This window comes from Rattus norvegicus, chromosome 1, assembly GCF_036323735.1.
Source record: "Rattus norvegicus strain BN/NHsdMcwi chromosome 1, GRCr8, whole genome shotgun sequence".
Lineage (NCBI taxonomy): Eukaryota > Metazoa > Chordata > Mammalia > Rodentia > Muridae > Rattus > Rattus norvegicus.
Window position 1 is genome coordinate 105,925,219 of NC_086019.1, and position 27,111 is coordinate 105,952,329.

Genomic DNA, 27,111 nt, shown 5'->3' on the forward strand with positions numbered 1-27,111 from the left:
GGGTAAGGGTCCGCCCTGGCACCGCTCTGCCTTCTGGGTAAGGGTCTGCCCTGGCATTGCTCTTGGGTCTGGGGCTCTGCCTCACTCAGGTACCTTCCCTGTCCTCTCTCCCTGAGGACAGAAATTTCAGCCTGTTGGCAAAGAGCAGGCTCCCTGGGGTTTACTCCTGGAACAGGAAGTGGTCTGACCTCCATATTGGCAGCTCAGGGAGTGGTGGCAGGATGGGCTGAGACACAGGCCACTTTTGTGGAAATAGGCAGCTTGTGTGGAAGTGAGAGATAGCGCACTTGGCTTCGGTTTCCTGCCGAGGGCACATATTGTTCCCAGGACGCCGGGCTGAGAAACTAGCAGGGTCTCCAAGGCTCTCCAGACCCTGTCCGCAGTTGTCATGGATGCAGCCTGCTTTGACTTGTTTCTTTTTTTTTTTTTCTTTTTTCTTTTTTCTTTTTCCCTGTGTGTACTCACATGTCCTCACCACAGGGCAGGGAAGGCATGGGCTGATCTGGGATAATTCTGGGCACTGGTGTTCAATCTCTCTCAGTCCAGAGACTTGGAGGAGATTGTCTTTCTAGATGCCAAGCCTTCGGGGGCTGCCTACCCCATCTGTGAGTGGCACTATGATGCCTGCGCTAGCCCCTGTTTCCAAACCTGCCGGGACCCGCAGGCAGCCAGCTGCCAGGATGTGCCCAGGTGAGACCAGGTGGTACGGGCATGGTGTCAATGCCATTGAGAGTTTGAGTGCAAGTGCCAGCATGTGTGTAGACAGACACGCGTGTGGGCGGGTGTGTGCGGGCATGTGTACTAAGGTGGGTATAGGAGTGTGTGCGTGTCAGGGAAATGTGCCCTGTGTATGTCTTAGCCATTTTTCTTTCATGATGGAATAGCTGGCAAGAGAGGCTTAAGGGGGTGGGGTTTATTTGGGGGCACAATTTACAAAAGGACCAGTCCATTGTTGTGGGGAAGGCAAAGCAGCGAATCTATGGGTGGGGGCATTCACATTCCAATTACAACAGTATGTGTGTGCCCTGTATAAATGTTACATATTCATACTGTCTACTGGTGCATGGTGTGCACATAGCTTAACTGCCTGCTTGTATGCATTAACCAGGTATGGGCTGTGTGTGGCCATATTCACACACCCGTGTGAGCTGACTCTGTGCAGCTGAGCGTGGTTGAGAATGCCACAGGGGTGTGTGAACTGGTGTTTATGGGCATCTACATAGGTATACACGTATGTGTGCAGTGGGTCTACATTTTAGCTTTTTCACAGCCTTAGAAAGGGCCTGTGGGCCACGTGAGAGGGGGCCAGTGCAGAGAACCTGAGCATGTGCACAGGCATGAACAGAGCCACACGCGTTCACATGTGTGTCCCTGTTAGCCAGGGAATGAGAACATGAGGCCCACATACGTGTGCATAGGTGCTGTTGTACACGTTCCCAACAAGGTCTCTGTAGAGCTTCCCATGAGCGTGTGCCTGATTAAGTATGCATAACACACACGTCACAGGGCAGGGCTGTGTTCTATCCAGGTAAAAGAGGGGGACCAGCTCTATGTTCTGGTCACTAGCCAGCTCCCTGCTCTGTCCTTAGGGTAGAAGGCTGTGTCCCTGTGTGTCCCACTCCTAAGGTCCTGGATGAAGTCACACAGAGATGTGTCTACCTGGAAGACTGTAAGCAGCTTGGGGTTCTCCTTTCTCCTTCAGACTCCAGGGTCTCACTGAGGAGGGTGCTGCTCAGGGCCCTGCATCCCGGAGCAGCAGAGTCTACACAGGGCCCTGGAAGGAAAGATCATCATTGCTCTGGGGTTTTGTCTGGTCCCCATTTCAGAGAAAGGAAAAGTGGAATGTAGAAATCTTGCTTGGGGTCTTGTTTTGGATGCACAGGGCAGCCAGGCTCAGGCAAAACGGACAGAGTCCATCTTGTTGGTCTCTATGGCAGATACCGGCTGTCTACCATCAGAAGCTGTGCTTATTCTTACGTAGGGCACCTCAGCACTGCCCCATGAGAACAGCAAGGGACAATCACCCTTTGTCTGAGCCTCTTCTCTTGTCTACCCCAGGTGTGGAGCCAGCCCTGCGGGGTCCCAAGGAGACCCTTGGTAATGAGACTCTGGCACCTGGTCAAGTGCTTCCCACCACCAGTGACAAGCAGCAGCTTCCACAGGAGCCCCCTGGAGCCTCCACCCACATCCCTGTCCTTGATCCACTAGCCCCACTCACCTCAGCCCCAAATCCACCAATGGCTGCCACTGAGGGGCCAGTGGCATCTCCAGGATCCACCCAACCCACGCTGCAGACATCACTGGGGCTTACAACATCTAACCTTCCTGCTGGCCACACAGAGGCCACAGCCAGAGAGGAAGGGGCTGCCAGCCTCCTAGCTACTTCTCCTCCCCCAGGGTCCTCCTCATCCCTCCCCAGTTCTCTGCAGACACCAACATCTGGCATTTTATCAAGTACAACAGAGACAACCAAAGTGACCTTAACCTTTGCAGGGAGTCCCAACACCACCGTCACTTCCCGGTCACCCCCCGTACCTCGCTTCCCACTCATGACCAAAGCAGTGACAGTCCCAAGTCATGACTCCTTTCCTGTTAAAACCACACCCCTGCGGCCCTCTTGGAGCCTCTCTTCCAGACCTACGACTTCCCCTGGAGTGACGTCCTGGCCCCCCACCTCCCTGGGATCCCACCTGTCAACTGTAGTAACTAATGTGACAAACAAGACAGAGACATCCCTGTCTGTCCTGGCCCAGAGCACTAAAAGTTCCAGCCAGCCCCTGAGCACAGCATACAGGGCTCCTGCCAGTCCTCTTGTCACCAAGGGCTTAGAGGGAGCGTCAGCCACAGAGAAGGGAGACGCTGGGCACAGTCAGCTTACAGAGTTGCCAGTGTCCCCGCCCCCAAGCTCAGCCCCCATTGACCTGCCTCACCCAGCCCAACATACCACCACAGCCCCTGGGTCTCCAGCTCTGTCCCCAGGGATCCTGGGTGCTGGCAGCCCATCCACAGGTGCTCATGGACTGGGGACCACAGCTTTAGCTTCTCTAGAGACAACTCGGCCACCCCACCTCCTCTCTGGCCTGCCTCCTGACACCAGCCTGCCCTTGGCTAAGGTGGGCACATCTGCCCCAGTGGCCACACCTGCCTCCAAAGGTTACGTTCCCACCCCTCCCCCTCAGCACTGGGCTACAACTTCAGCCACAGCCATGACTGTGACCCCACTTACTCAGACGACTCTCAGTCTGACAGCGCCACTCATGTCTGCTGTGGAGGAACAGGCACACTCACCTAGCCCCACAGCTCCCCACATAACAGCTATGACTCCAAGCTTTGGCGCCTCAGCAGGGACTGCTGGGGTGCCCCCCATGGTGTCTGTTGCCCCGCAGAAGAGCACCACCCAGAGAGCAGCCATTCTCTCTAAGAAGGTGTCTCCACCCACCCTCATCTCTGACTCTGTCCAGGGTGGGTTCACAGAACTCACGCCCACAGTGAGCCACACCGTTGCTCCCTTGGTGACTGAGGCTGAAGGCCCCCAGGCTGGCACAGTACCATTGGTGCCCACAACCCACTCCCTAAGCCGGGTGTCAGCCAGGACTGCCTCCCGGGAGGGCCCACTCGTTCTGCTGCCTCAGCTGGCAGAGGCCCACGGGACCCCAGCAGGGCTCCAGCCCCAAGAGGATCTAGTGCGTCAGGCCACCACGGAGCAGACAGGGCGCTCAGCTCCAGCCCAGAGCATTGCAGAGGGATCGATGGAGGCCGAAGGGAACACTTCTGCCATCTGTGTGGTGAGTGACTTGTTGGGTCCTTCTGTTTTGTGGATTGTCCCCAAGACCTGGCTTTCTCCCTGTCTCTAGGATGACCACCACCATAAGCTGTGCCTGTTGAGGCTCCTGTCCATTTTTACTCTATGCTACAAAGTGGCGGTAGTGTCCCTAAACTTGCTCAGGGTTTGGAAGAGAGGCTCAAGAGGGCCGCAGGGGTGTGGTTTTAACAGGAAAGGAGTCATGACTTGGGACTGTCACTGCTTTGGTCATGAGTGGGAAGCGAGGTACGGGGGGTGACCGGGAAGTGACGGTGGTGTTGGGACTCCCTGTAAAGGTTAAGGTCACTTTGGTTGTCTCTGTTGTATCTGAAAAATCGCCAGATGTGAGCGTCTGCAGAGAACTGGGGAGGGATGAGAAGGACCCTGGGAGGAGAGAAGAAGCTAGGAGGCTGGCAGCCCCTTCCTCTCTGGCTGTGGCCTCTGTGTGGCCAGCAGGAAGGTTAGATGTTGTAAGCCCCAGCGGTGTCTGCAGTGTGGGTTGGGTGGATCCTGGAGATGCCACTGGTACTGTAAAACCCACCAGGTCTCCCTGAAACCACAGCAGGGCCCCACCTTGCCTTTTTGGGTCCAGGGCTAATTGAATGCTTGGTGTGTTTCTGCAGGGTGTGGTGGGAACGAGCTTTGGACTGAAAGAAAGAATGGATGCATGCATCGAGAGAAAGAATGAATGCATGCATGTGTACTGCTCAGCTAGCTTTTTCTATGCTCACACAGTCTGGGGCTCAAAACCAAGGAATGGATTGCCCACGTTCAAGCTGGGTCTTCCCGCATCAATTAAAACAACCCACCACAAGCAGGCCCACAGTCTGACCTGATCCAGACAATCCCTCATTGAGACTCTCTTCCCAGGAGACTCTTGGTTGACTCAAGTTGACTATTGAAACCAGCCATCACAGGGCATCAGTCCCTAGTTTTATCTCCATGTTAGCTGTCCTGCTAGGACCTGGCTTGTTCCAGGAGAGTTGAGGTAGTCATTCCATAAGCTCCAAGGAGGCACTCATGTTGACACTCCACTTCATGCCGCAGCCCATCGCCGAACAAGACTGCGTCCGTCACATATGCCTAGAAGGCCAGCTAATCCGTGTGAACCAGACCCAGCACTGTCCTCAGGGTGCCGTACGCCCTCGCTGTGGGGTCCTGGGCCTCGCTGTCCGGGTGGGCGGAGATCACTGCTGCCCACTCTGGGAATGTGCCTGTGAGTTATGGGGTTGGCCAGAGCCTCTGTCTTTTCCCTACCCCAGCATGCCTTGTCCCCTGACTTGTGTTTCCTCCCATACTTCTGTGGGAAATCCCATTTCACTGTGACTCCTGCCCTGACAGATTTCCTTCCCTTGTGACCTGTGAACTCTGTGGGACACCCGATCCCAGGAACTCTCCAACCCCAGGGTGTCTGACTCACTTGCCCATCTTCCTGGTGGCCTTGGAACCTGCTTGCTCTCCTTTGTCCCGGTCTCCAGGCAGATGCTCAATCTTCCCAGACCTGAGCTTTGTGACCTTTGATGGCAGCCATGCCGCTCTGTTCAAGGAGGCCATCTATATCCTCAGCCAGAGCCCAGACGAAATCATCTCTGTGCATGCCCTGGATTGCAAGAGTGCCAACCTGGTATAGTACTGCCCCTTGCTCTCTCCCTGCCAGGGCCCGAGATCTGAGCTAAGCTGAGAGGGGAGATTGGGTGGTAAGATGGAGTTCAAAGAATGCCAGAGGTTACGGCAGACCCTGGGGAGGGTCATGGTAGCATCTCTCTCTGCCGCCCTGGAGGTTTATGAGATGGTAAAGGGTCAGGCCAGGTGACCAAGGGGACGGGTGGAGCAGAGTGTGCCACCTCCTGACCCTGGGATCTGCAGGACTCTCGTCCCTGAAGCTTTCCAGTCGCCTTTGAATTGACACTTAAGTAGAGAGGAGTGGGCAAGCCATTCCAAGGTGCCACCTGTAGGGGCCGGCTGCTAGGATAACCCCACAACCAAGTGGGTGGAGGAAGTACCCTCCCCCTCTCGTTTTCCTTCCCTCCCTTTCTGCCTTCTTCCTCCCTTCCTTCTTCCCTCCCTTTCTTCCTCCCTCCCTCCCTCCCTTCCTCCCTTCCTTCCTTCCTTTTCCCCTCCCTCCCTTCTTCCTTTCCTTCCTTCCTTTTTCCAGTCCCTCCCTTCTTTCCTCCCTTCCTCCCTCCCTTCCTCGCTTCCTTCCTTTACCCCTCCCTCCCTTCTTTCCTTCTTTCTTTCCTTCCTCCCTCCCTTCATTCTTTCTTCCCTTCCTTCCTTCCTTCCTCCCTCCCTCCCTTCTTCCTTCCTTCCTTTTCCCTCTCCTCTCTACCTTCCTTCCCTTTTCTCTTCCTCCCCACTTTCCTTCAGCTGGGCCCGCATGAGGTCAGGTAGGAGCCTATGTACCTTCTACCCAGGCCTGCAGGTGTGCTCATGTTTCCTAGACTCACGCAGTTGGAGGGGAACTTGGGGGAGGGGCTCTGGGATGACGAGGCTGGTCTTTCTGCAGGGACACCTGAACTGGCCCCCATTCTGTCTGGTGATTCTGAATGTGACTCACCTAACCCACCACATCAGCATCGACCGCTTCAACAGGAAGGTGAGCACATCGAAGAGGTGGCCTCAGGGCCGGGCAGCAGTCGGAGAGGGCCAGCATAGGCAGGAGCGCGGCCCTGAGACTTATTTGTAACTAGGGGCAGGGATTGGGAAGACTCTCTTTTAAGAATGATGGCACATGTCTGTAATCCCAGCACCAGGAAGCAAAGGCAGGAGGATCGCTGTCTTTATAATGCCAGCATGGGCTACATAATGAGACTGTCTGAAATGAAAAAGAAAAAGAAAACAAGATAAGGTGTACTAGAAAGTTACTTCATTTAGGACGCTTCCTCCATTGTTACGGGCAGAAGGTGAACAGGCGACATCAGACTGGCAAGACATTGTGACCTTTAATAATTGCTGTCAGAATGTCACCTTTGCCATGTTTGTGAGGACACATAGCCAGCCACACAGAGGCATTCCCAGGGCCTTTTCCAAGCAGGGACTATGTAAGGGAGGTGCCCTCGACTGAAGGTTCATGACTCAAGGCTAAAGTCACCTCAGTCAAGGAAGCTGGAGTGCCCAAGAGCCCACCCGTGGGTGGGCTTCCCTTCGCAGTGAGGGAACGAGCGTCCACACATCCACCAGCAGTGGCTTGCCCTCGTACTGTTCCCCAAGATCAACACTTCCCTGCTTGGCTCTGCCCTCCATCCCCGATTGCGAAGGTTCTCTGAAGCAAGGTTTGGTTGATGCAGTTACGATGAGGTGGAAGTTTAAAAAATAAATAAAATAAAGTCCCTTTATCAGTTGCTTTTTCTGTTTCTGTGATAAAACACTGTGAACAAAAGCAGCTTACAGAAGGGAGAGTTCACTTTGACTTACGTTTCCAGAAGCAGTGGGGAGAGTTTGGCAGCTGGCAGTCAGAGCAGGAGGCTGAGAGGTCACATCTCAACCACGCACAGGAAGTTGCTGAACAGGAAGTGAGGCCTGCACCAGAGATGAGCTTCCTCCAGCAAGGCTGCACTGCCTGAAAGTTCCATAGCCTGTCCAGATAGCACCAAGAACTGAGGACTCCATTCAAATAAGGAAGCCTGTGGGGGACATTTTCTTTTCTTTTCTTTTCTTTTCTTTTCTTTTCTTTTCTTTTCTTTTCTTTTCTTTTCTTTTCTTTCTTCCTTCCTTTCTTTCTTTCTTTCTTCCTTCCTTTCTTTCTTTCTTTCTTTTTCTTTCTTTCTTTCTTTCTTTCTTTCTTTCTTTCTTTCTTTCTTTCCTTCTCTCTCTCTTTTTTTTTTGGCGCTGGGGACCGAACCCAGGGCCTTGAGCTTGCTAGGCAAGCGCTCTACCACTGAGCTAAATCCCCAACCCCATGAGCTAAATCCCCAACCCCTGTGGGGGACATTTTCATTGAAACCATCACAGTTCCCAAAATCCGTTCCTAGTTTTTGTTTTTGTCTTTTTAACATTTCAATAAAAAGGGCATAATTCACACATACGTGAATTTACTATATTTAATATATACCTATAAATACTTCCTTCTTATTAGCATATATTCAAAGTATACCTATAAAATGACCCTATGAAATATTGGTTTTCATGAGGACATTTTCACACATGAGCATCACAGGTTTGATCATTTGTTTTGCCATTATCCTCTCCTGCCTTTGTACCCTTTCTCCTTCCAAACAGTCACCTTCTGCATTCATGTCAACATGTAATATATGTGGATATATATTACACACATGTGCACCACAGGGGAGGTCTTGCTTATTCATTTAACATGATGCTCTCTGGTTCCAGCCATATTTTTTTTTTGCAAATGACATAATCTGATCCTTTTTTAATGGCTGAGGGAAAGTTCATTACACGCGCACAAGTGTATGTGCATGTGTGTGTGAGCACACACATACACACAATCGGCCTTACTCATTTGTCCATTGTTGGGGGTTTATGATGATTCCACAAGCTGGCGATCATGAATGGCTGCAGTAAGCGTGGTGTTTGGATGCCTCTTCTTTAGGATGTCCTAGGTCCTGCCAGTGGGCGAGGCACAGCCGGGTCATATGGTCATTAAGTTTGGGGTTTTGTGAACCCTCTGTGCTGATTTGCCTGTGGCTCTCTGACTCACATTTTGAGTGCAGTGTATAAGGGACCCTTTCCAACCCTCACTACCTGTGCCTCTATCTGTTTGCCTGAACTGTGGAGAGAGGAACCCTCAATCTCATTTTTATTTGCATTTTCGATGACTAAGCATGTTTGACCATTTTCTCATATATTTACTGGCTATTCTTACCCCCCTGGAGAATTCTCTGTTCAATTCATTTTCGCATTTGTTGACTGGATGATTGGGTGTTTGGTGTTTAATTTTTGAGTTCTTTATACAGTCGCTACATAGATCCCCCTCTTAGAGGAATGGAAAGATTCACTCCATTCTACAAGCCGCACTTCATTCTGGTAATGTTTTCTTCACTGTACAGGATTTCTTCAATCTGATGAAGCCTCATTTACCAAATTTGCTGTTATTTCTAGGGCTATTATTTCTAGGGCCACTGGGGTCCTTTTCAGAAAGTTCCTGTCTATGTCAGGAAGCATTCCTCAGTTTCAAAGTTTTCACATCTTATGTTAAAGCTTTCCCTCCATTTTGAATTAAGTTTTGTATAGGGAGAGATAGAATTCTGGTTTCCGTCTTCAGAATGTGCGTCTCCAGTTTGTTCAGCACTGTCTGCTGAGGAGTCTATCCTTCCTTCGATGTGTGTCTTAAACCTCTGTGAAAAATGAGATGACTATAGGTGTCTGTTTACTCCTCAGTCCTCTGTTTCACTCCGTCTATTAGTCTGTCTCTCTGTTGGTGCTGTGGAACATTTGTTTGCCCCCACCCGCCCACCCACTGCGGCTCTAAGGGTAACTCGTTGCTGGGTATTGTGGTATCTCCAGTTTCTCTTCATTACTGGGTTTTTGGCTATAGAGAGACCTTTGTACTTAATCCATAGGAATTTTAGGATTGCTTTCCTATTTCTGTAATGACGGTTAGAACTTTGGTGAGAACTGCATTGAGTCTGGATATTGTTCTCGGTAACATAACCAGTTTTGCAATATTAATCCTGTGGATCCGTGGGCACAAGTGCCCTTTCCATGCTCTCTCTTCAACGTCCTTCTTGGATGCTTAAAGTTCTTATTGTAGATAGATTTGTCTTCTCAGTTAAGCTTCTTTCTGTTTTTTGTTCTTTTGAGATGCTTGACAATGGGATGGTGTCCCTGCCCCTTCACTGAAAGCATCAGGTCTCAGAACTCTCTGATGATGTCTTCTGGGGTTTTTGTTGTTGTTGTTTGTTAAATATAGGATTATATTATCTGCAAGGAGGGATGCTGTGATTTGTGTCCCCTTTCTTTTTTAAAGATTTATTCATTTATTATATATAAGTACAGTGCAGCTGTCTTCAGATACACCAGAAGAGGGCATCGGATCTCTTTACAGATGGTTGTGAGCCACCATGTGGTTGCTGGGAATTGAACTCAGGACCTCTGGAAGAGCAGCCAGTGCTCTTAACCACTGAGCCATCTCTCCAGCCCTTGTGTCCCCTTTCTTATTTGTACTACTTTTGTTTCGTTCTTTAGCCTTCTTGCTCCAGATAGGACTTCAAACGCCATATTGAATAACATCAGAGGGTTTGTCTGTCTCTGACTTTACAGGGGACGCTTTCGGTTTCCCTGGTTACTGTAACACTGCCTGTAAACTTATCATCCAGGCGTCATTGCGTTGAGATCTGTTCTTCCTATTCCTGGTTTCTTCTGGGCCTTCCTTTATCATCAGAAGAGGTTGGACTTCATCAAAGGCCTTTCTGCATCCACTGAGATGATCGCATGATCTCTACCCACGAGTCTTTCTGTGCACTGTTTTACATTTACTAACGTGTGTGCATTGAGTCAGTCATTCTTGCAACTCTGAACCCAATTTTGATCCTGGTATATGATAGATTTATTTTATGAGTGAATTTGTTTGCAGGTATTTTATTGAGTCTCTCTCTCCCTCTCTGTCTCTCTCTCTCTCTCTCTCTGTCTGTGTGTGGGGGTGTTGAAGGAAATTTGTCTATAGGGGTATGTTTTGTCATATTATTAGCCAGCGCGGTATTAGAGTAATATTGAGTTTGTAAGATGTGCTTGGTAGCACTCTCTTCCTCTGTTTTATGGAATAGTTGGAGGAGCAGTACCATTAATTCTACAAAGTTCCAACAGAATTTGCATGGGTGGAGGATGGTAAATCATAATAAATGTTTTATGATCTTAATCTTTTCTGTCTTTTAGTTTTATGGCACAAAACTCAGTCCGCGCTGCTTCATCTTACATACAATTTTAACCTTGTTAATCTGTAGTGGAAGCGATACCCTCGAATTTAAAGTGTTTGTGAGAACCGAGGCGTGCTCAGGAGTTAACAGAGATTGATTGAGCCCTCAGTTGATGCCAAACCCAAAGACAAGTGCTAGGAATCCAAACAATCAGACGGATCCTGCCCTGAAACAAACCATGATCTGGTGGTAACCATAACTTGGGGGCAGCTGCACTCTTCCCGGATGGTCAGCATGAAATGAGCTGATGCCAGGGAGGGAGCACCTAATCCTCAGGCTGTAGAGCCAGGGAACGAGGGCCTGCTTAGAAGGGACGGGAGTTTGTTTATGCGTGCACTGAGGGGTAGCCTTCCTCCTGCCATTGCAGTTCTGGTTTTATTGGACTTTGCACATAAAAATATTTTCAGAGTTCTCCCATGTCTATGCTCTGGATGCATGTGCCCCAGACAACCTGGCACATGGGAAGTGCCTAGTGAGAGTTTGTCAGTTGATTGACGGACAAAGTAAATGGGTGACACAGCAGTAGCTGGACAGATGGATGGATGGTTGGATGGATGGATGGATGGATGGATGGATGGATGGGTGGATGGACAGACAGGTAGATGGATGGACTGAAGGATGGATGGATGGACAGATGGATGGGTGAATATGTAGATAGATAAGTAGGTGCATGGATAGATGAGTGGGTAGCTCAGTGGAAGCTCTGCTCATACTCAATTTCTTACTCCTTAAGGTGACCGTGGACTCTCAAGTTGTGTGGCCCCCCATGAGTCGATATGGCTTCCGAATCGAGGATACGGGACACATGTATATTGTCCAGACACCCTCACACATCCAGATCCAGTGGCTTCACAGCTCAGGACTCATGATCCTGGAAGCCAGCAAAGCCAGCAAGACCCAGGGCCACGGCCTGTGTGGTGAGGAGGGACCCAGCTGGGGAAGGGATGTGCTCCCTGGTCCCTCTCTGGTACCAGGAAGGTTCCCTCGGATCAGGATATGTTGGCACAGTGTCTCAGGCCAGAAGAGGAACCAACAGAACTGTCTGTGTCTGGGGCTGAAGCTGTTAGCAGGGAATAGTTCAGGGTTTCCTTGCCAATTGTCACTTCAGCCAGGTTTGTCTGTCAGCATCCCTGACAGCTTCCTAATGCCAGATAATCTTTCCTGTCTGCATGTGCAGAGGCCTCTTTGCCAGACACTTCCACTCTTGGAGATCATTTACTCCAGGTCACCCACACAACAGTCCCGGGAAGTGGCCCTTGGTGTCTCCACTGAACCAGAGACAAGCAGGGGCTCAGAGGTCAAGTGGCTGTCTGACAGGCACATGGCAGAGTTGCTCTGACATGCAGAGCTAAGGCCCCTCAGACCACGGACAGTACTCTCTTAAAGACTGCATGCTAACTAGGAACACAGGTGCAGGAGGAGCCTGGGCAGGCTGTGACTGATGTGAGTGGCATAGGTTCTCTCTCTCTCTCTCTCTCTCTCTCTCTCTCTCTCTCTCTCTCTTCCTTTCTCTCTCTCTCTCATACACACACACACACACACACACACACACACACACACACACACACACACCATTCTTTAAGTACCAGCCTCTGGGAAGCAAAACAGACCAGGCTCAGGTTTATAGAGCTTCCGTTCTTACTGAGAAAACATCTTTCCTTTTGTCTACCATCACCACCACTCCTACCACCATCACCACGAACACCACCATCACCTCCACCACCACCGTCGCCACTGTCACCATGGCCACCATCACATCTCCTTTCTCTTCCTTTCTACCGTGCTCTGTTTATCACTGGCAAAGGTGACAGGATCCAGGAGGCCATGTTCTTTCTGGGATGCCCCTTGGGGATTCAAAACCCAGACCCAAAATGTCACTATCGAGAAAATTAATAAAACCAAAGAGTTCTGTCTCAAGGAATGCTTTATGTCTGAAAAAGGGGTGGTCAGAGATGTCAGAACAGAAGCCATCACATCTCTACTTTATCTGGACTCACCTTTGACACATGTTAGGCCACAGAGGGAATTTCAGTGAGGTCTGGGAAAGAAAATCCCTTGGCACTCAGCTAAAATAGTTTGTGTACTATTCCTGCAAGCTATTGCTGTTGCACAGGACTGGGAAGGTCCTAGTTGGGTAGATGGGAGACACTAAAGGATGCTCAGGAAAGCACTGTAGGCCGGAAGAGCAGCACAGGCAAGAGAACGTGCATCTGGAGCTGAGAACGCACTGGGAGGTGAGGGGCGCTGGGGAAGTGCAGTCACATGAGCTACTGTAGCAGATAAACCATATTCTTACCCTCATCTCCATACCCAACACAACAGGAACATTTTCTGAGAACATGGCTTCTCAAATGACTAGTGACAACTCATGCCCCCAGATTCCCATCTTCTTATAGCTCTTCACTGCTCCACGTGAGCTCCCAACTCCACAGAGGGAAACCGGTAGGAGCTCTGCAGCAGGTAGTGAGTACCCTTCACCTTAACTCACGCCATTCGCTGGGCCTCAGCCACACAGTCACATCTAGCTGCAAGGGAGTCTGGGGAAAATGCATGGCTGATCCTAGAAAGCAAATGAAACAGCCTTTAGGATTAGCTAGCAGTCACCACTAGCAGTCACCACTGGAGCAGTTCCTAGGGGACAACTTTCCGTTGTGATATGTCAGACATAGAAACTGAGAGAGTAGACTAAATGATCCCTACTGACTTTTACTCAGACATAACTATTCATGTTTACTTCTCTTTGATATACACACATATAGTACATACATATGTGTAGTATATACATACGGTAATATGCATGTATCTCTGAATTTGCATATTTTAAAGTATGTCCAAACCACGGAGTCCCTTCTCCCTAAATATTTTTGGTGCACTTTCCTACACAGCGGGTGCCCTGGCTCCCCCTGCCTCCCTCCCCTTATCTGTCACATGGTACAATGTAGTAACGCCTTTCAGATCCGCCTGACCATGGCTCAGGGTGAGAGTCATCCTAGGGTAATTAGTAGTGGGCTTTGTGCCTAGTGAGATCATTATGCCCCTCTCAGGTATCTGTGATGGAGACACAGCCAATGACCTCACCCTGAAGGATGGCTCTGTGCTGGGCGAGGCAGAGGACCCTGCTCTCTTTCTGGATAGCTGGCAGGTGCCCAGCTCCCTGACCTCAGAGGGTCAGACCCGCTTCCGCCCAGACAGTTGCTCTACAGCGGACTGCTCGCCCTGCCTTCGCATGGTGTCCAACCGCACCTTCAGTGCCTGCCACAGCTTTGTAGGTGCCCATGGAGTACGGCATGGGGAGGGCACCCGGGGAGACACCATGGACTTCTGGGCAGGGTTAAGCTGAGCTGGACCCTGGGATTCGGGGCATCAGGATGGGCAGCACTGACTAATGCATTCGTCCAGGTCTCCCCAGAGTCATTCTGTGAGCTGTGGATCCGGGACACCAAGTACGTGCAGCAGCCCTGTGTGGCCCTCACTGTGTATGTGGCCATGTGTCACAAATTCCACGTGTGCATTGAGTGGCGGGGCTCCGACTACTGCCGTGAGTAGCGGCCAGGGCACCCTCTCCTGTAGATCTCTTAAACTCATCCCTCAGTATGTGGAAGGCCTCCCAGAGCCACCTCAAGTCAACCCTTCTCCAAGCTTCGTCATTTCTTCACTCCCTGATTATATTAATGAGCTTATAAATATTCTGCTTGTATTTGCATTTTATGCTAATGAGCAATGCCTGTTGCTATATTTGCATTAATGAACGATAAGCGACCACTTTGCTTTAATTGATTGTTTTTAATTGGATCATTTCTCTACACTGTGGGCACGGTAATGCTTTGCTTTCTCCCAAAGTGCCGTGAGTCAATAGGAGATCAGGGCTGCTCATTTCTCCACACCCACCTGACACATGATTCTTGGCTGGGAGTTCCCTTTGCTTGACCTTTCTCATCTTTTGGTCCTTCCTTCCCTCCTTGAAGACAGAAATGGGACCCGCCTCTTCCTTACCTCTCTCCTGTTAGAGTTGGGTCAGGCAAGGGTGGAGCGTTTTTATTTCCAGGAACCATGGAGACCGATTCAGAGAAGGCCATATCTATCTATGGCAAATAAGAAGGGAAAGACTCAAACCAGACAGAGTAATATTTTTAAACCGTGGACTGGCGCAGAGGGTATGGGGCCAATTTGAGGAGGGCAACACCAGCAATTAAAAAAAATGCCACAAAATACAAAACATAGTATGTATCATGGGTAGTAAGATTTTTTTTCTTTCAACTTAGCAACCATTTCAACCCAGCTGTTCACACAGGGAACTTGGGAAAAGCTGGGCCTCATCGGAGGTTTACTTAGTGTGGGATGGGGTCCCAGTAATGCGATTTCCAAAATGCCAAAGGACTGCCCAGCATCCTTGTGTGTGCTGGGCTAAAACTCCAGATCCACTGTCTCCACCAAGACCCCTGGGAAACATTGATCTGGAGCAAAGCTTTTCAATGGGCCAGATGGGAAATACTGCGTCTTTGTGAGTCATACACACTCAGTTTCACGGACTCTGTGCTACCCTTGCAGGGCAGAGACAGCCAGAGACCACATGTACATGAACAGGGTATGATGACTGACCCCTGTAACACTAGTACTTGGAAGGCTGAACCTAGAAGATGAATTTTGCCTCAAGTATAAGACCTTGATTCAACAATGACAACAACAACAACAACGACAACACAAAACCCCTCAGCAACACAAATAACATTTACACAAACACTTTGGCACATCTGTGTTCCAATAAAACTTTATTTGACAAGCAGGCGATAAACAGCAATTGGGCTAGGGAGCAGTCCATCGATGACTCCTGACCTAGAGGAAGGAGGTCCAGTGCTAAGCCCCAGACTTAGGCACTCAGCTGGGCAAGGTCGATACTCTGTGCCCCTCCTCACCCCTCCCTACACTTGCTGCCCTCAGCAGGATCCCTGCCCCGGAATTAGACTAGCCCTGATGTCCATTGTACCCCTACAGCCTTCCTGTGCTCCAGTGACTCTACCTACCAGGCCTGTGTGGCAGCGTGTGAACCCCCTGAAACGTGCCAGGATGGGGTACTGGGCCCACTGGACCCAGAGCAGTGCCAAGTGCTGGGTGAAGGCTGTGTGTGCTCCGAGGGCACCATTCTGCACCGACGCCACTCCGCACTCTGCATCCCGGAGGACAAGTGCGGTAGGTCATCGCCCTCCCCAGGCGGCTCCCCCAAGCTCAGTCTCACACTGGTGTCTCCTTTTCTTCCTGAAGACCATGGCAGGGGTCACTTTGCATTTCCAGGTCTTGGCCTTGGGGTGGTTCATGTTTGGATGAGAGGGGTCAGAGCCCGAGGCAGTCTGGTCCTTAGTCCCTGTGCCCCGATCCGCCCCCACTGCAGCCTGCACTGACAGCACAGGGGTACCACGTGCTCTGGGGGAGACCTGGAACAGCTCCCTCAGTGGCTGCTGTCAGCAGCAGTGCCAGGCCCCAGACACCATCACACCCATGGACCCGGACTGCCCTGGTCCCCGACCTGAGAGCTGCCCACGCTTTGGAGAAGTGATCCTGTTACAGCCCACAGAGGACCCCTGCTGCCTGGGGAGTGTCTGTGGTGAGTCCCACTCTTGACTTCCCTGGCCTTCAACTGTTAGGCAGTGACTGGCTCCAGTTGTGTCTGCTGCATGGCCGTGACAACTGGGATAAGACCTGGAAAGTAAAACATCTTTTGGGGTGTTCACTGGGGGTGGGGGGGGAGAACCAGGCTTTGGGGGACAGGAGTAGAGGCTTGAGTTGGAGTGGAAGGGACAGAGCTTCCCAGTCAGCTCTTCCCCCTGTAGACCCTGTAGACCACTATCACCGTGCCATGCCTGGTTCTCCTGTAACTACTCGCCTGCATGAGGAGTTTCACACTGGCATGCACTACACCTAGATGAATGTCTATTCATCTCAGTCTCTGTCTTGAGGGGTCCCCAGAGGCAGCCATTGGAGATTAGGGCAGGGCAGGGCAGGGCAGGGCAGGGCAGGGAGTGTAAGGAGTCCATGTCCAGGCATTCAGTGGTACTGGTGAGCCGTGAGGACACTGGCCACCAGGTGATGTGTTATGTGGCCTGCTGCCTAGTGTGTAACCAGACCCTGTGCGAGGGCCTCGCTCCTACCTGCCGCCCAGGCCACAGACTCATCCCCCACTTCCAGGAAGACTCTTGTTGTCCCAGCTACAGCTGCGGTAAGAGGCTGGGATGGGGCACTGGGGTGGGCCTGAGACACTGAGAATCACATTTGTGTCCTGAGTCCTGGATAAAAATGGACAGGGACAGAGAGGAGTCCGGACATGGCCAGGCAGGGCCTGCATTCAGAGTTTGCACTCTGCTTTTTACCGCAGAGTGTGACCCTGGTCTGTGTGAGGCTGAGCAGGTCCCCACCTGTCGCCAGGACCAGGTCTTGATCGAGGGTCGCCTAGGAGACTCCTGCTGTCCCTCCTACTTCTGTGGTAGGTGGCTGTGGGCTGTGCATCAGCCCCTTCCTCATTCCTGCTTCTGTGGGTGACTGGGAAGAAAGGCTGGTGCTCGTGTGAGAGGGGTAGAGGGAGAAGGATGAAGTCACTATTCAGAATGAACTGTGGGACAAAGAGAAAGGAGTCCTGTGCTACCCTTTGATCGCACTGTGAACCCCAAGATTGTGTTGTTTACTGAAAAAAAAAAAAGCAACCGGTTTCTAGATGCGGTATGGCTCAGCCTTAGCATAGACCTTTAATCCCTCTGCCTGGAATACAGACGCACCCTTAGTACATATCTTTAATCCCAAACAGTAAAGGTAGAGTTAGTCTGTAGAAGGAAGCACACGTGTTTGAAAGTGGTGTCTAATTGAGTGGCAGACAAAGTAACGAATCAGGGAAACAGAATATGCCCAACTCTCAAGAGTAGAGAGAGGAAAGGGAAGCGTGTATATATATATATATATATATATATATATATATATATATATATATATATATATATGAGAGGGGAGGAGAGAGGGAGGGAGGGAGAAAGGGAGGGAAGGGGAAAGGGAGAGGGAGAGGGAGAGGAAGAGAGACAGACAGAGAAAGAGGGGGTAGTTTTCTTGGGACAGTTGTACAGACACAGGTTACAGAGAGAGAACAAGGCTCAAGACAGGTTAAGACAGAATAAGCCAGATGATGAGAGGAGCTGGAAGATTAGAACAGGTTGCCAAAGTTAGCATGAGGTCGAGAGAAGCCAGCTTGATCCAGTCAGCTTGGGGAGGAGTTTGAGCCAGAGGAGCTGAGCTGAACCAGCCAGCCAGAGTTCAGAAAGTCTCAGAGGTGGAAAACATTCTAGGCCTAGATAAGATTGTATGGAAGCTAGACTCTTCCAGGACTAGGCCTGGGTTAGCAGACTGAGGCAGTGAGCCTCTGAGATGACAATTATATCAGGTGAACTAAAGTTACATCTATACTACCCCTAGATTGCTGAGCACAGGAAACAGGAGTGTTTTCAGGGCCATCCTGTGAGTAGACACAGGATAAACATGTAGGATCTGATGTCAAAATACCTGAGACCCCAAAATGCTGCTTTGGGCTAGGTAGAGTTCCCACCCCCTTTCTGAGGGGAACTTATATGGCAGTGGTGACCCTTCTGTCCCCACAGGCTGTGGTGAGTGTCCAGATGCCATGCCTGAGTGTCAGGAAGGAGAGGTGCTCACTGTGCACAGGAATAGCACGGAGCTCTGCTGCCCTCTGTATCAGTGCGGTGAGTCCCAGCGGGGACTCAGTGAGGGCGTGTGTGGAGAAGCAGTAGCCTTAGGGGTGTCTGGGTACACGGATGGGTATAAGCAAGAGGTGGGAGGCAGTGATCCTGCATCCTGAGCATTTGTAGAAGTCCGAGGTGTCCGAGACTAATTTGTCGCCTGTCTCCCTACGCCTGCCGCATGCACCCCAGTGTGTGAGAGCTTCCGCTGCCCACAGATACAGTGTGGCATGGGCACTTCCCTGGTGGAGGTGTGGAGCCCAGATCGCTGCTGCCCCTACAAGTCCTGTGGTAAGTTTCAGTCAGGTATGGGTGGAAGAACGAGCCGCCCCCAACCATCCACTTTGCCGAGATCCCCTCCTCCTGCCTCACTGAGCATGAAGCAGCCCGACAGCCTCCAACCCAGGATCACAGATGGTCTCTCATTCAAAGTGTCCCTCTTGCCATCACCTGACAGTCCAGATAGTCCGAGTACTCAGGTCTTCCCAGAAGGCCAACAGAAGCCTTACAACAGTGATCAATACCGAGCAGTAGTGAGCTTTACGCAAAACTCTTGAAAGTTACTTTCAAAAGCTTGGAGACTGCTCTGCTTCCAGCTTTCGGTGGCTCTTCTAGACCTCAGTAGATGGGTGCTACATGAGGACAGGGTCATACTCAGCTTTACTCATCGAGTTGTCTTCAGGGCACAGAAGGAGCAGCCATCCTGGGGAGCATCCAGGTTCCTCTGTTGGATGAGCCCAGAAGAGACTTTCCCAGCTGCTCTGGCCGGCGGCCCTTGGTCCTCAAAGTTAAAACTGCCGTGCCCCTTACTTTAGTCACTGGCACTTCCAGGCCACTCTGCACAGCTGGGGCTGCGCACAGGTTGTGCTGCAGGGCTCGGCTGCTGGAACATCCGTGTGGATATGCAAGTGGGAGGAAGCTGCCTCTTTGGTGCGATTATTCCAGGGGGAGACAAGGGGAAACCTATGTGTGTTCTGTCTGATTGCTTCACTTCCCTCCATACCCAGTTGGAAGTGTGACATTGGGACTACCCACCCATCTAAGCAGGAGCACTCTGTCCCCTGCATGTCGGGATGAGAGGAGGGTGAGAGTTTCTCTGCCCATCTCCCTGGGGCGAGCTAGGATGGGAGTTGTGCTGTTGGAGGAACTGGTCTGCAGTGAAGTGTCAGGACATCCCTGTGAGGTAGGTCCCGGCTTCTTCTGTTTTTCAGAGTGTGACTGTGACACTATTCCTGTGCCCAGATGCCATCTGGTATGGAGACCCTGCCCTTCCCACCCGTGCTGTTGTCCTACCCCTCTTTTCTTTCCTTCTCTCCTCTTTCCTGGAGATTCTTCCTTTAACCCAGTGCAGAGAGCCCTGGATTTCAAATCAGCACACGTATCCCAAGCTCGGTCCCTAGCTCTGGGCGCCATGTCCTGTCTTTGGACAGTCAGCTTAACTGTGCCACCGAGGAATAAGTACGCAGATCCTGCAGGTGGTGGTGACCATGAGGGAGATGGTAGGGAGGACAGCCATGACGGGGAAGATGATGGTGGCCATGACCGATGGGCGATGATGGTGGAGTTGGTGGGAGGATGGTCAGGATGCTGAAGACGATGAAGGTGGTCATGATGACGATGCGATGGTGGTGATGGTGGAGGTGTTGATATCCCAGTGGCAGCTGCTGAGACCTTAACCATTGGCCTGCGATTTCCCAGGTCTTTTTAATGAATTATTTTATTAGTTGTTATGACAAGTCCAAGAGACTGTCTGTGATGGTCTCAACTTCATAAACAAGGGAGCTGACTAGGGCACCTGGTAAATCACTGAGTCAGAATGTGAGCCCTTAACCTCCAGGGAGCGTGGTCGCGAGAAATGTGTATAAAGTCACACTAGTCTGTTTCTGCATCATACACCCCCTACCTTGTCCCAGCAAGTGCTTACCCTCTCGTGCTGCCCTCCCATCCCCCTTTCTAACTGGAAACTGACAAAGAAAGTGAGACGTGGGTAAGGTGTGAGCCAAGTGGCTCCCTGCGCGGAGGTTTCACATCTCCCTTGCTGAGGGCAGGAGGCTGGACGGTGGGGAGAGTGACTGAGCTTCTGGATGCCAAGGGATCCAGGCTTGCTATCTTCTTCCTACCCACCACACACGGCCCCGAGGCACTGCTTCTGAGGGTGGGGTCGGGTTGCTCAGGGTGGACACTGACTTCCTCGGTCACCTGCAGTGGGAAAAGTCGCAGCTGGATGAGGAGTTCATGCACAGCGTGGAGAACGTGTGCGGCTGTGCCAAGTACGAGTGTGGTGAGTGGGAAGGGGCAGATGGGAACCTCAGGTGGGCCAGCTGGGAAGGGCCAGGGTGGGCGCGTGGGCTCTCTGGGACAGACCCTCCCCTGTCCCCCATTCAGTGAAAGCCCCCGTGTGCCTGAGTCGTGAACTGGGTGTGATGCAGCCAGGCCAGACTGTGGTAGAGCTCTCGGCGGATGGCGTGTGCCATACGTCCCGATGCACAGATGTGCTGGACCCTCTCACCAACTTCTACCAGATCAACATCACCTCCGTCCTTTGTGACATGCACTGTGAGGCGGTAGGGACAGTGTGGAGTGCCTGTCGGGAGGGCTGGGCTGGCCGATCCTTAGCCTGTTCCAGAAATGGAATCTAGAGAGCAGGCATCAGAGCCTCCCAGCTAAGGGAGGCTGGGGCAAGGACAGCAAAGGGACTACGTTAAAGTCTGGCTTCTACCAGGGTCTAAATAATACTGCTTGAACGGAGGTGTTAGAATGATGCCCGTCTTTCAACGGAGAAACGGGGACTTGGTGAGGTTGAGTGGTTTATCAAAAGCACAGCAGGGACTGAGAGGAAAGCCAAGCTCTGTCTGCCCTGATGCTGACAATGCTGCCTCTGCAGTGGTGGGGGTCCATGGTCCCTAGGGCTGGGTCTAGGTGCTAATGGGGTTTCAGGCAGAGACAGGAAAGCCCTGCCTGCCTGGTCAGGCTCAGGGAGGCTGTGGGTCTCCTTTCTGAGCTCCTGTAGGTCCTCTCCCCGAGCCCTGAGCTCCATCAGAGACAAGCAGATACCAGACACCTGGAGGATGGGTGTGGGCTTAAGGCTAACGTCACCTTCTCTGCCCCGGCCTTCAGAACCAGGAGTATGACCACCCACGGGACCTGGCGGCCTGCTGCGGCTCCTGCAGGAACGTGTCCTGTCTCTTCACCTTCCCCAATGGCACCACTTCTCTGTTCTTGGTAAGTAGTCCCTAAGCCCACCCGGGAACGGGTCCACTAAGGCCCTAACGCTAAGTCCACGGTTCTCCCTGGGCCCCACACTGGGGCTTGGCTGTGGAGCACTAGCAGCACCCGGTCCGGGGCTCTGCATGTCATTGGACATGCTATACTGTTGGCCAGAGTCCTCACTGCCTGCCCTTGTATTCTCCAGCCTGGTGCATCCTGGATTGCAGATTGTGCCCGCCATCACTGTGGCAGCACTCCCCTGGGTGCTGTCCTGGTTCGCTCGCCCATCAGCTGCCCTCCGCTCAATGAAACTGAGTGTGCCAAGGTCAGTGTCTCCTTCCCCTGAAGCTGGCTTCAAGTTGTTTTACTGGTGGGAGGAAACTGGGTCATAACCCTATACGTTCTCCTCAACCACAGCCCATATCTACCAACATATGACCCCAAACCAAAGCATGCAATCACACGGTCAAGGGTCCCAGGACCCATCCTAAGTCATTGATCATTCCTACGCCACAGGGACATCAGTACATATACTATGCACTGACACACCTGCACATACATGTGCTGGGCTTTTGCATACATGTTTAATTTAGAATGATAGGTTGGCATGCATCCAGCCTGGTGGAGAAGGCTCTCGGTGTGGGTATAGCTCAAAGAAAAGGATGGCTGGAGGGCTAAGTGTTTCTGTTGGGATGATAAGGTTCCTAAGATTAATAAGAGACATTTGAGGATTTCTGCATCTTGAGATAATACACACACAGGGCTATGGCTCATTGGGTACAGTGCTTACAAGCATGCCTGGGTTCAGTCGCTCCTACAGAGCTCTTGCTTTGGGACACCATGGGAGAAAGACTAGCTTATAGTCTTTATGTATTGTTTGTTTTTGAGACAGGATTTTACTTTGTATTCCTGACTAGCCTGGGACTCACTATCTAGACCAGGCTGGCCTAGAACATGTAGACATCCTCCTGAGATTATAGGCACACACTGTCATACCCACTCTCTAAGACTGTTTTTGCCTCTACCCGGGATCTTGGCTCCTGGCCTGGAGCATGGATTCTCCGCTCGCTCCCTTTCTCCCTCTAGGTCGGCGGCTCTGTGGTACCATCTTTGGAAGGATGCTGCCGGACGTGTGAGTGAGCATGGCGGAGAGCCAGGGTTCAGTATGCAGGAGGGAGGAGGCGCAGATAGGTGGCCAACGGGCCGAGTTACCAGCCTGGTATCTATGGGATGAGTAGACAAAGTGATGTCCAATCAACTGAGGGTCATGGCAACGGCACAATCAGGTAGCCAGAGGTTACATGTTCATGAACTCTGTCCCAAGACAAGGCCTCTTCTTGATAGAGATAAAAGACAGTAGCCACTCCCTGAAGGAAGTCCTTCACTCCTCAGTCACCCTGCCTCTGTCCCAGACAGACTCCAGCTCACATGTCCTCTTTATTGATTCTGTGACCCATGAGCCCTGGTCTCAAAGCTGCCTCTTTGGGGAGACTTAAGTTTCCAGACCTCTGCTGTCAGAAACCTGTCTCTCACTTTGCTTCTGGAACTCTGAATTCTAGGCACCAGCATCTTACATGTAACAGTAACTACATGTGCTTGAATGAACCCATCAGCCTCATGGCCTTTGCTCACAGGCCTGCCCTTCTGTGAGGCTCAGACCCTGTGTCCAAAGGACCATAGGCTTCGAGCTTCTTATGTCCACAAAACTTACTACATGAGAGCTTGTCTCCAGACCTTGGCTGATCCATGACCCATAACCTCATGCTCCCTGAATGTTCCGTTTTCCCCATGTGGCCTGAATCCTATGCCCCTCTCCTCAGTCTCCTAAGGGGCTTGTTTCCTATGGTCACTATTAGACCGACCACTCCTCCATGGGCTAGTGTCCACTGCTGCTGTTACTTGTCTCAGAAGCACATAAAACAGGAAGCAGGCAAACACATAGCTATTCCCAAGTGTCCCTTCTAGGCGTTCCCAAGCTCTGAGTGTGATGGAAAGGGAAACTCTTTGCTTCTGGTGAAGTCCATTTAGCACCACATGCATGCTGGGTATTGAGAGACATCTCCTGGGTTGTACTAGCTCCCAGTTATCTGGTACCCACCCAAGTCCAAGGCCACCATTCCTCTCCCCGCACTGAACACATAGTCTTCCTCACTCCAGGGCCAACAGGTCTATGGCAGCCCTCGACTCTCCTGCCTGTCTGTGCTGAGCCTCTAGAAGACATATAATGAGTGCCACCGTGTGCCAGCCACTAGCCTGAGAACTGTGGGTGTGGCACAAGAAAGCGTTGTGGCTGTCACTTTCATGGATGGAAGAACAGGCGTAGTAGATTATAGGCTGGAGGCTGTGAGTTCTGCAGGGTCCAAGTCATGCAGACTTTGGTGGGGTTTATCACACCAGCATCCACAACCATCCATGCCTCCATACCCAAGCCCCAACACCGTCTGCCATCTCTGGGTACACCTTCTCACCTCCTCTGAGCTTCTGACGTATGAAAAAACCTTTTGGATTGAGAATAGAAGTCACACGACTGCAGGGAGGAAGGCCCCAGAGCTTACAAGCTTCGGTCTCCCTAGCACAGGTAGAGGCATGCCTCTGGTCAGACAGATTGTGCCTGGGACAGAATAAACCAAGGAGGCCTGAGGAAGGGAATTGCATTTTCCAGAAGAGGGGCTCTAGAAAGGTCTCGGCAGGGGTAGGGGTGGAGGGTGGGGGAGATTGGAGAAAACTGCTCCAGATGAGGCCAAAGAGTGCCTTGTGAGTGGTTGTCTGTCTGGGAGAGATGTGACCTAGGAAGAAAAAAACCTCTACACTGCCAGTTTGCACCTGTGGCCCCTGCTTGAGAGCTGTTGAATCCCCATGGATCTTGCCATGTGGAACATCCTGTTTGCCATTCATGGCAGACTCTTACTGCTAGAGTCCTCTCGGAGCGGAAACACTGATGCTCAGAGGAGATGTGAGGATGTACACAGGGTTTCTAACAGGGGTGACAGGTAAGTGCTGGGGCTTGGGTATGGAGACAGCCTGCTCTTGTCTCATATCTTATAGCACAGAGACCTGAGGCTCTCTTTAACCACCCCATGTGTCTTCCTCTGTCTCACTTGCCTCTGACTTCCTTGGTCCCACTTCCTTCTAAGACAATGGGTTAAAAGTGTTTCCCCTTGCTGGAGGGGACATAAATGTGTGGGCACCAACCTGGAAAAGGAACACTCTCACATGACAGTAACTACCCCAGGCTGGCCCATCTTGATGTCAGTCTGGGACATGACTCTTGCCCACTCTTCCCCGAACCAGGTAAGGAGGATGGGCGATCTTGCAAGAAGGTGACCATCCGCATGACCATTCGCAAGAATGATTGCAGGAGTAACACCCCTGTACGTGAAGGAATGGATATCTTGGGGTGGTGGCTGTGGTGGTGGTGACTGTGGTGGTGGTGGCTGTGGTGGTGGTGGTTGAGGACCTGGAGAGGCGGATGGTCACCAGACTATCTTGCTGACATGGTTGTCCCTAGGTGAACCTGGTGTCTTGTGATGGAAGGTGCCCTTCTGCCAGCATCTACAACCACAACATCAACACCTATGCCCGCTTCTGCAAGTGCTGCCGTGAGGTGGGACTGCAGCGCCGCTCTGTGCAGCTCTTCTGTGCTACGAATGCTACCTGGGTGCCCTACACAGTACAGGAGCCTACGGACTGTGCCTGCCAATGGTCCTAAGGCTTGGGTACCGGCGCTGGCTAGGTCATCCCTGTCACTCTCATGTTCTCCTTCCAGCTAGTCTAGGTGACAAGGGGGAGAGGTTAAAGGTGGGAGATCTTGTTTGTGGTGTGTGTGTGTGTGTGTGTGTGTGTGTGTGTGTGTGTTAACAGTGAACAGCATCTACAAAGGATCAGAATAGGCCTACTTGCCCATTCTCTCTCTCTCTCTCTCTCTCTCTCTCTCTCTCTCTCTTTCTCTCTCTCCCTCTCTCTCTGTCCCTCTACAAGCACATAGGAAAAGTGCCATTGCTCAGAGCTTTTGGAACCCAATTCTACATGGCTTGAGGTCAGGAGGGAAGCTACAGACCCAGCAGCTGATGGCCTGATTCATCTGCAACTCTGGCCAGGATTTCTCGGGAGAGGAGTTGAGCCTTTCCTGATACACTGCAACCAAAGTAGAACCAATGTTGGCTTAGGTTTAAAATTTAGTGGCCTGTTTCTTTCTTGGCCCTCTTAGCAATGGGAAAAACATAAAGAAAAGGAACTCAACTAACATTTCTGTCCTCATCAAGAGGCCAAAACTCCCCAAAACACAGAGGGTGGGTTTGCGGCTCACGTCAGGGCTGCCCATGGAGATCTACAAGGCCCTGCTATGACCCAGCAGTTGGCTCTAGAGTCCTCGAGCCTCAGAGGGTGCCCTGACATTCCGGTATCTAGAAGAGCAGGTCCAGGTCTGTGCCTCTGTGTGTCACATGCTCACCGTTTGGGCCAGTTTTGCAGATGTGTGAAGGATGAGCTTCTCAGTGAGGGCCCAGATACCCATCCCAGATGGTGGTGGACGGCCCACCCCTCTAAGCAGTCCTGGAGTGCAGCAGGCACTTCCAGCCCAAAGTTCATCCCTTTCCTCCAAGTGTGTGAGAAGTGTATCTGTCTGTGCAAGGTCTTACACATATGTTTGTGGCTCAGTGCTGCCTGGGACTGTGTTGGTGGAGAATGTCTGCAGGTGAAAACACAGCCATGTGAGTCTGTAGCCCAGGCGGCCCTGAGTGTCTGTCAGAGCCTTGTCTCTGAACCAAAGTGTCCTCCCTAAAGTCAGGGCTGGAGCTCCTGTCAACAAGCCACTCTGCACTACTCTGTGCTATTGGGTCTCAAAGGTCATGACCTGCTGTTGTTCAGGTCGCAGCATTGCCCTGATACCCCTATGGGGTAAAGGTACTGTGTCAAGATGGTCCCCACGTCTGCTTTGTCTCTGTGACCCATCTGTGTCTTCATCATGTATCAATAAACAGCAAGAAGTCTCCAAGCATTCCAGGATGCCAGGCTGGCCTTGAATTCAGTACAGCATCAGCTGTGAAGACCCCCGGGAGGGCTCTGGGAGTCAGATGGACTTCTGCAGTTTACCTGTTTTTTCCTTCATCACCCCAACTCCCACCCAGGCAGCCCTACTGCCTGCCTCGTCCCCAGCGTTCCAGCCCACACTCCCAGTGCTCCTGTTAGGTCCCTCCTGGGAAGACCAACTACTCCAGGATAAAACGCTCCAAGGAAACAAAGATGAACAAATCAGCAGCCCTGCCCTGCACCGTGGGGCGTGAGGGTGAGGACTCCCCTGCTGTGCCCACACTGTGGAGCAGACAGGAAGGAGGTGAGGCAGAAAACCATAGTTAGCGGTGTTCAGTTGCCCTCAAAAACCAAGACCAGCAGCACTGTCGTAGACATGCACAGAATTCAGAAAGCTGGTTAAAAGTAAACTCTTCTGCTATGTCATAATGCTTTTAGGCAGCTAGAGTAGCTTGGTCGTTGCCCTCTAAAG

General features: G+C 51.5%; 1 protein-coding gene across 3 annotated transcripts in view; it reads left to right on the forward strand.

Moving 5' to 3' along the window:
• Positions 1-26,607, forward strand: part of Otog (otogelin) — a 69,079-nt gene extending 42,472 nt beyond the window's left edge. Inside the window, exons 34-56 of one of the 3 annotated variants that reach the window (NM_001106262.1) lie at positions 573-690; positions 1,590-1,669; positions 2,059-3,785; positions 4,850-5,018; positions 5,281-5,426; positions 6,309-6,398; positions 11,408-11,591; positions 13,719-13,939; positions 14,074-14,212; positions 15,667-15,861; positions 16,061-16,273; positions 16,781-16,885; positions 17,042-17,149; positions 18,306-18,407; positions 18,597-18,695; positions 19,616-19,656; positions 20,610-20,685; positions 20,790-20,968; positions 21,522-21,626; positions 21,817-21,936; positions 22,698-22,743; positions 24,903-24,982; positions 25,120-26,606. In NM_001106262.1, coding sequence (NP_001099732.1) covers positions 573-690; positions 1,590-1,669; positions 2,059-3,785; positions 4,850-5,018; positions 5,281-5,426; positions 6,309-6,398; positions 11,408-11,591; positions 13,719-13,939; positions 14,074-14,212; positions 15,667-15,861; positions 16,061-16,273; positions 16,781-16,885; positions 17,042-17,149; positions 18,306-18,407; positions 18,597-18,695; positions 19,616-19,656; positions 20,610-20,685; positions 20,790-20,968; positions 21,522-21,626; positions 21,817-21,936; positions 22,698-22,743; positions 24,903-24,982; positions 25,120-25,320 — 4,544 coding nt within the window. In that variant the 3' untranslated portion in view covers positions 25,321-26,606. The other 2 variants (XM_063284270.1, XM_063284265.1) reach the window with 2 other exon arrangements.
• Positions 26,608-27,111: the final 504 nt, after the last annotated feature.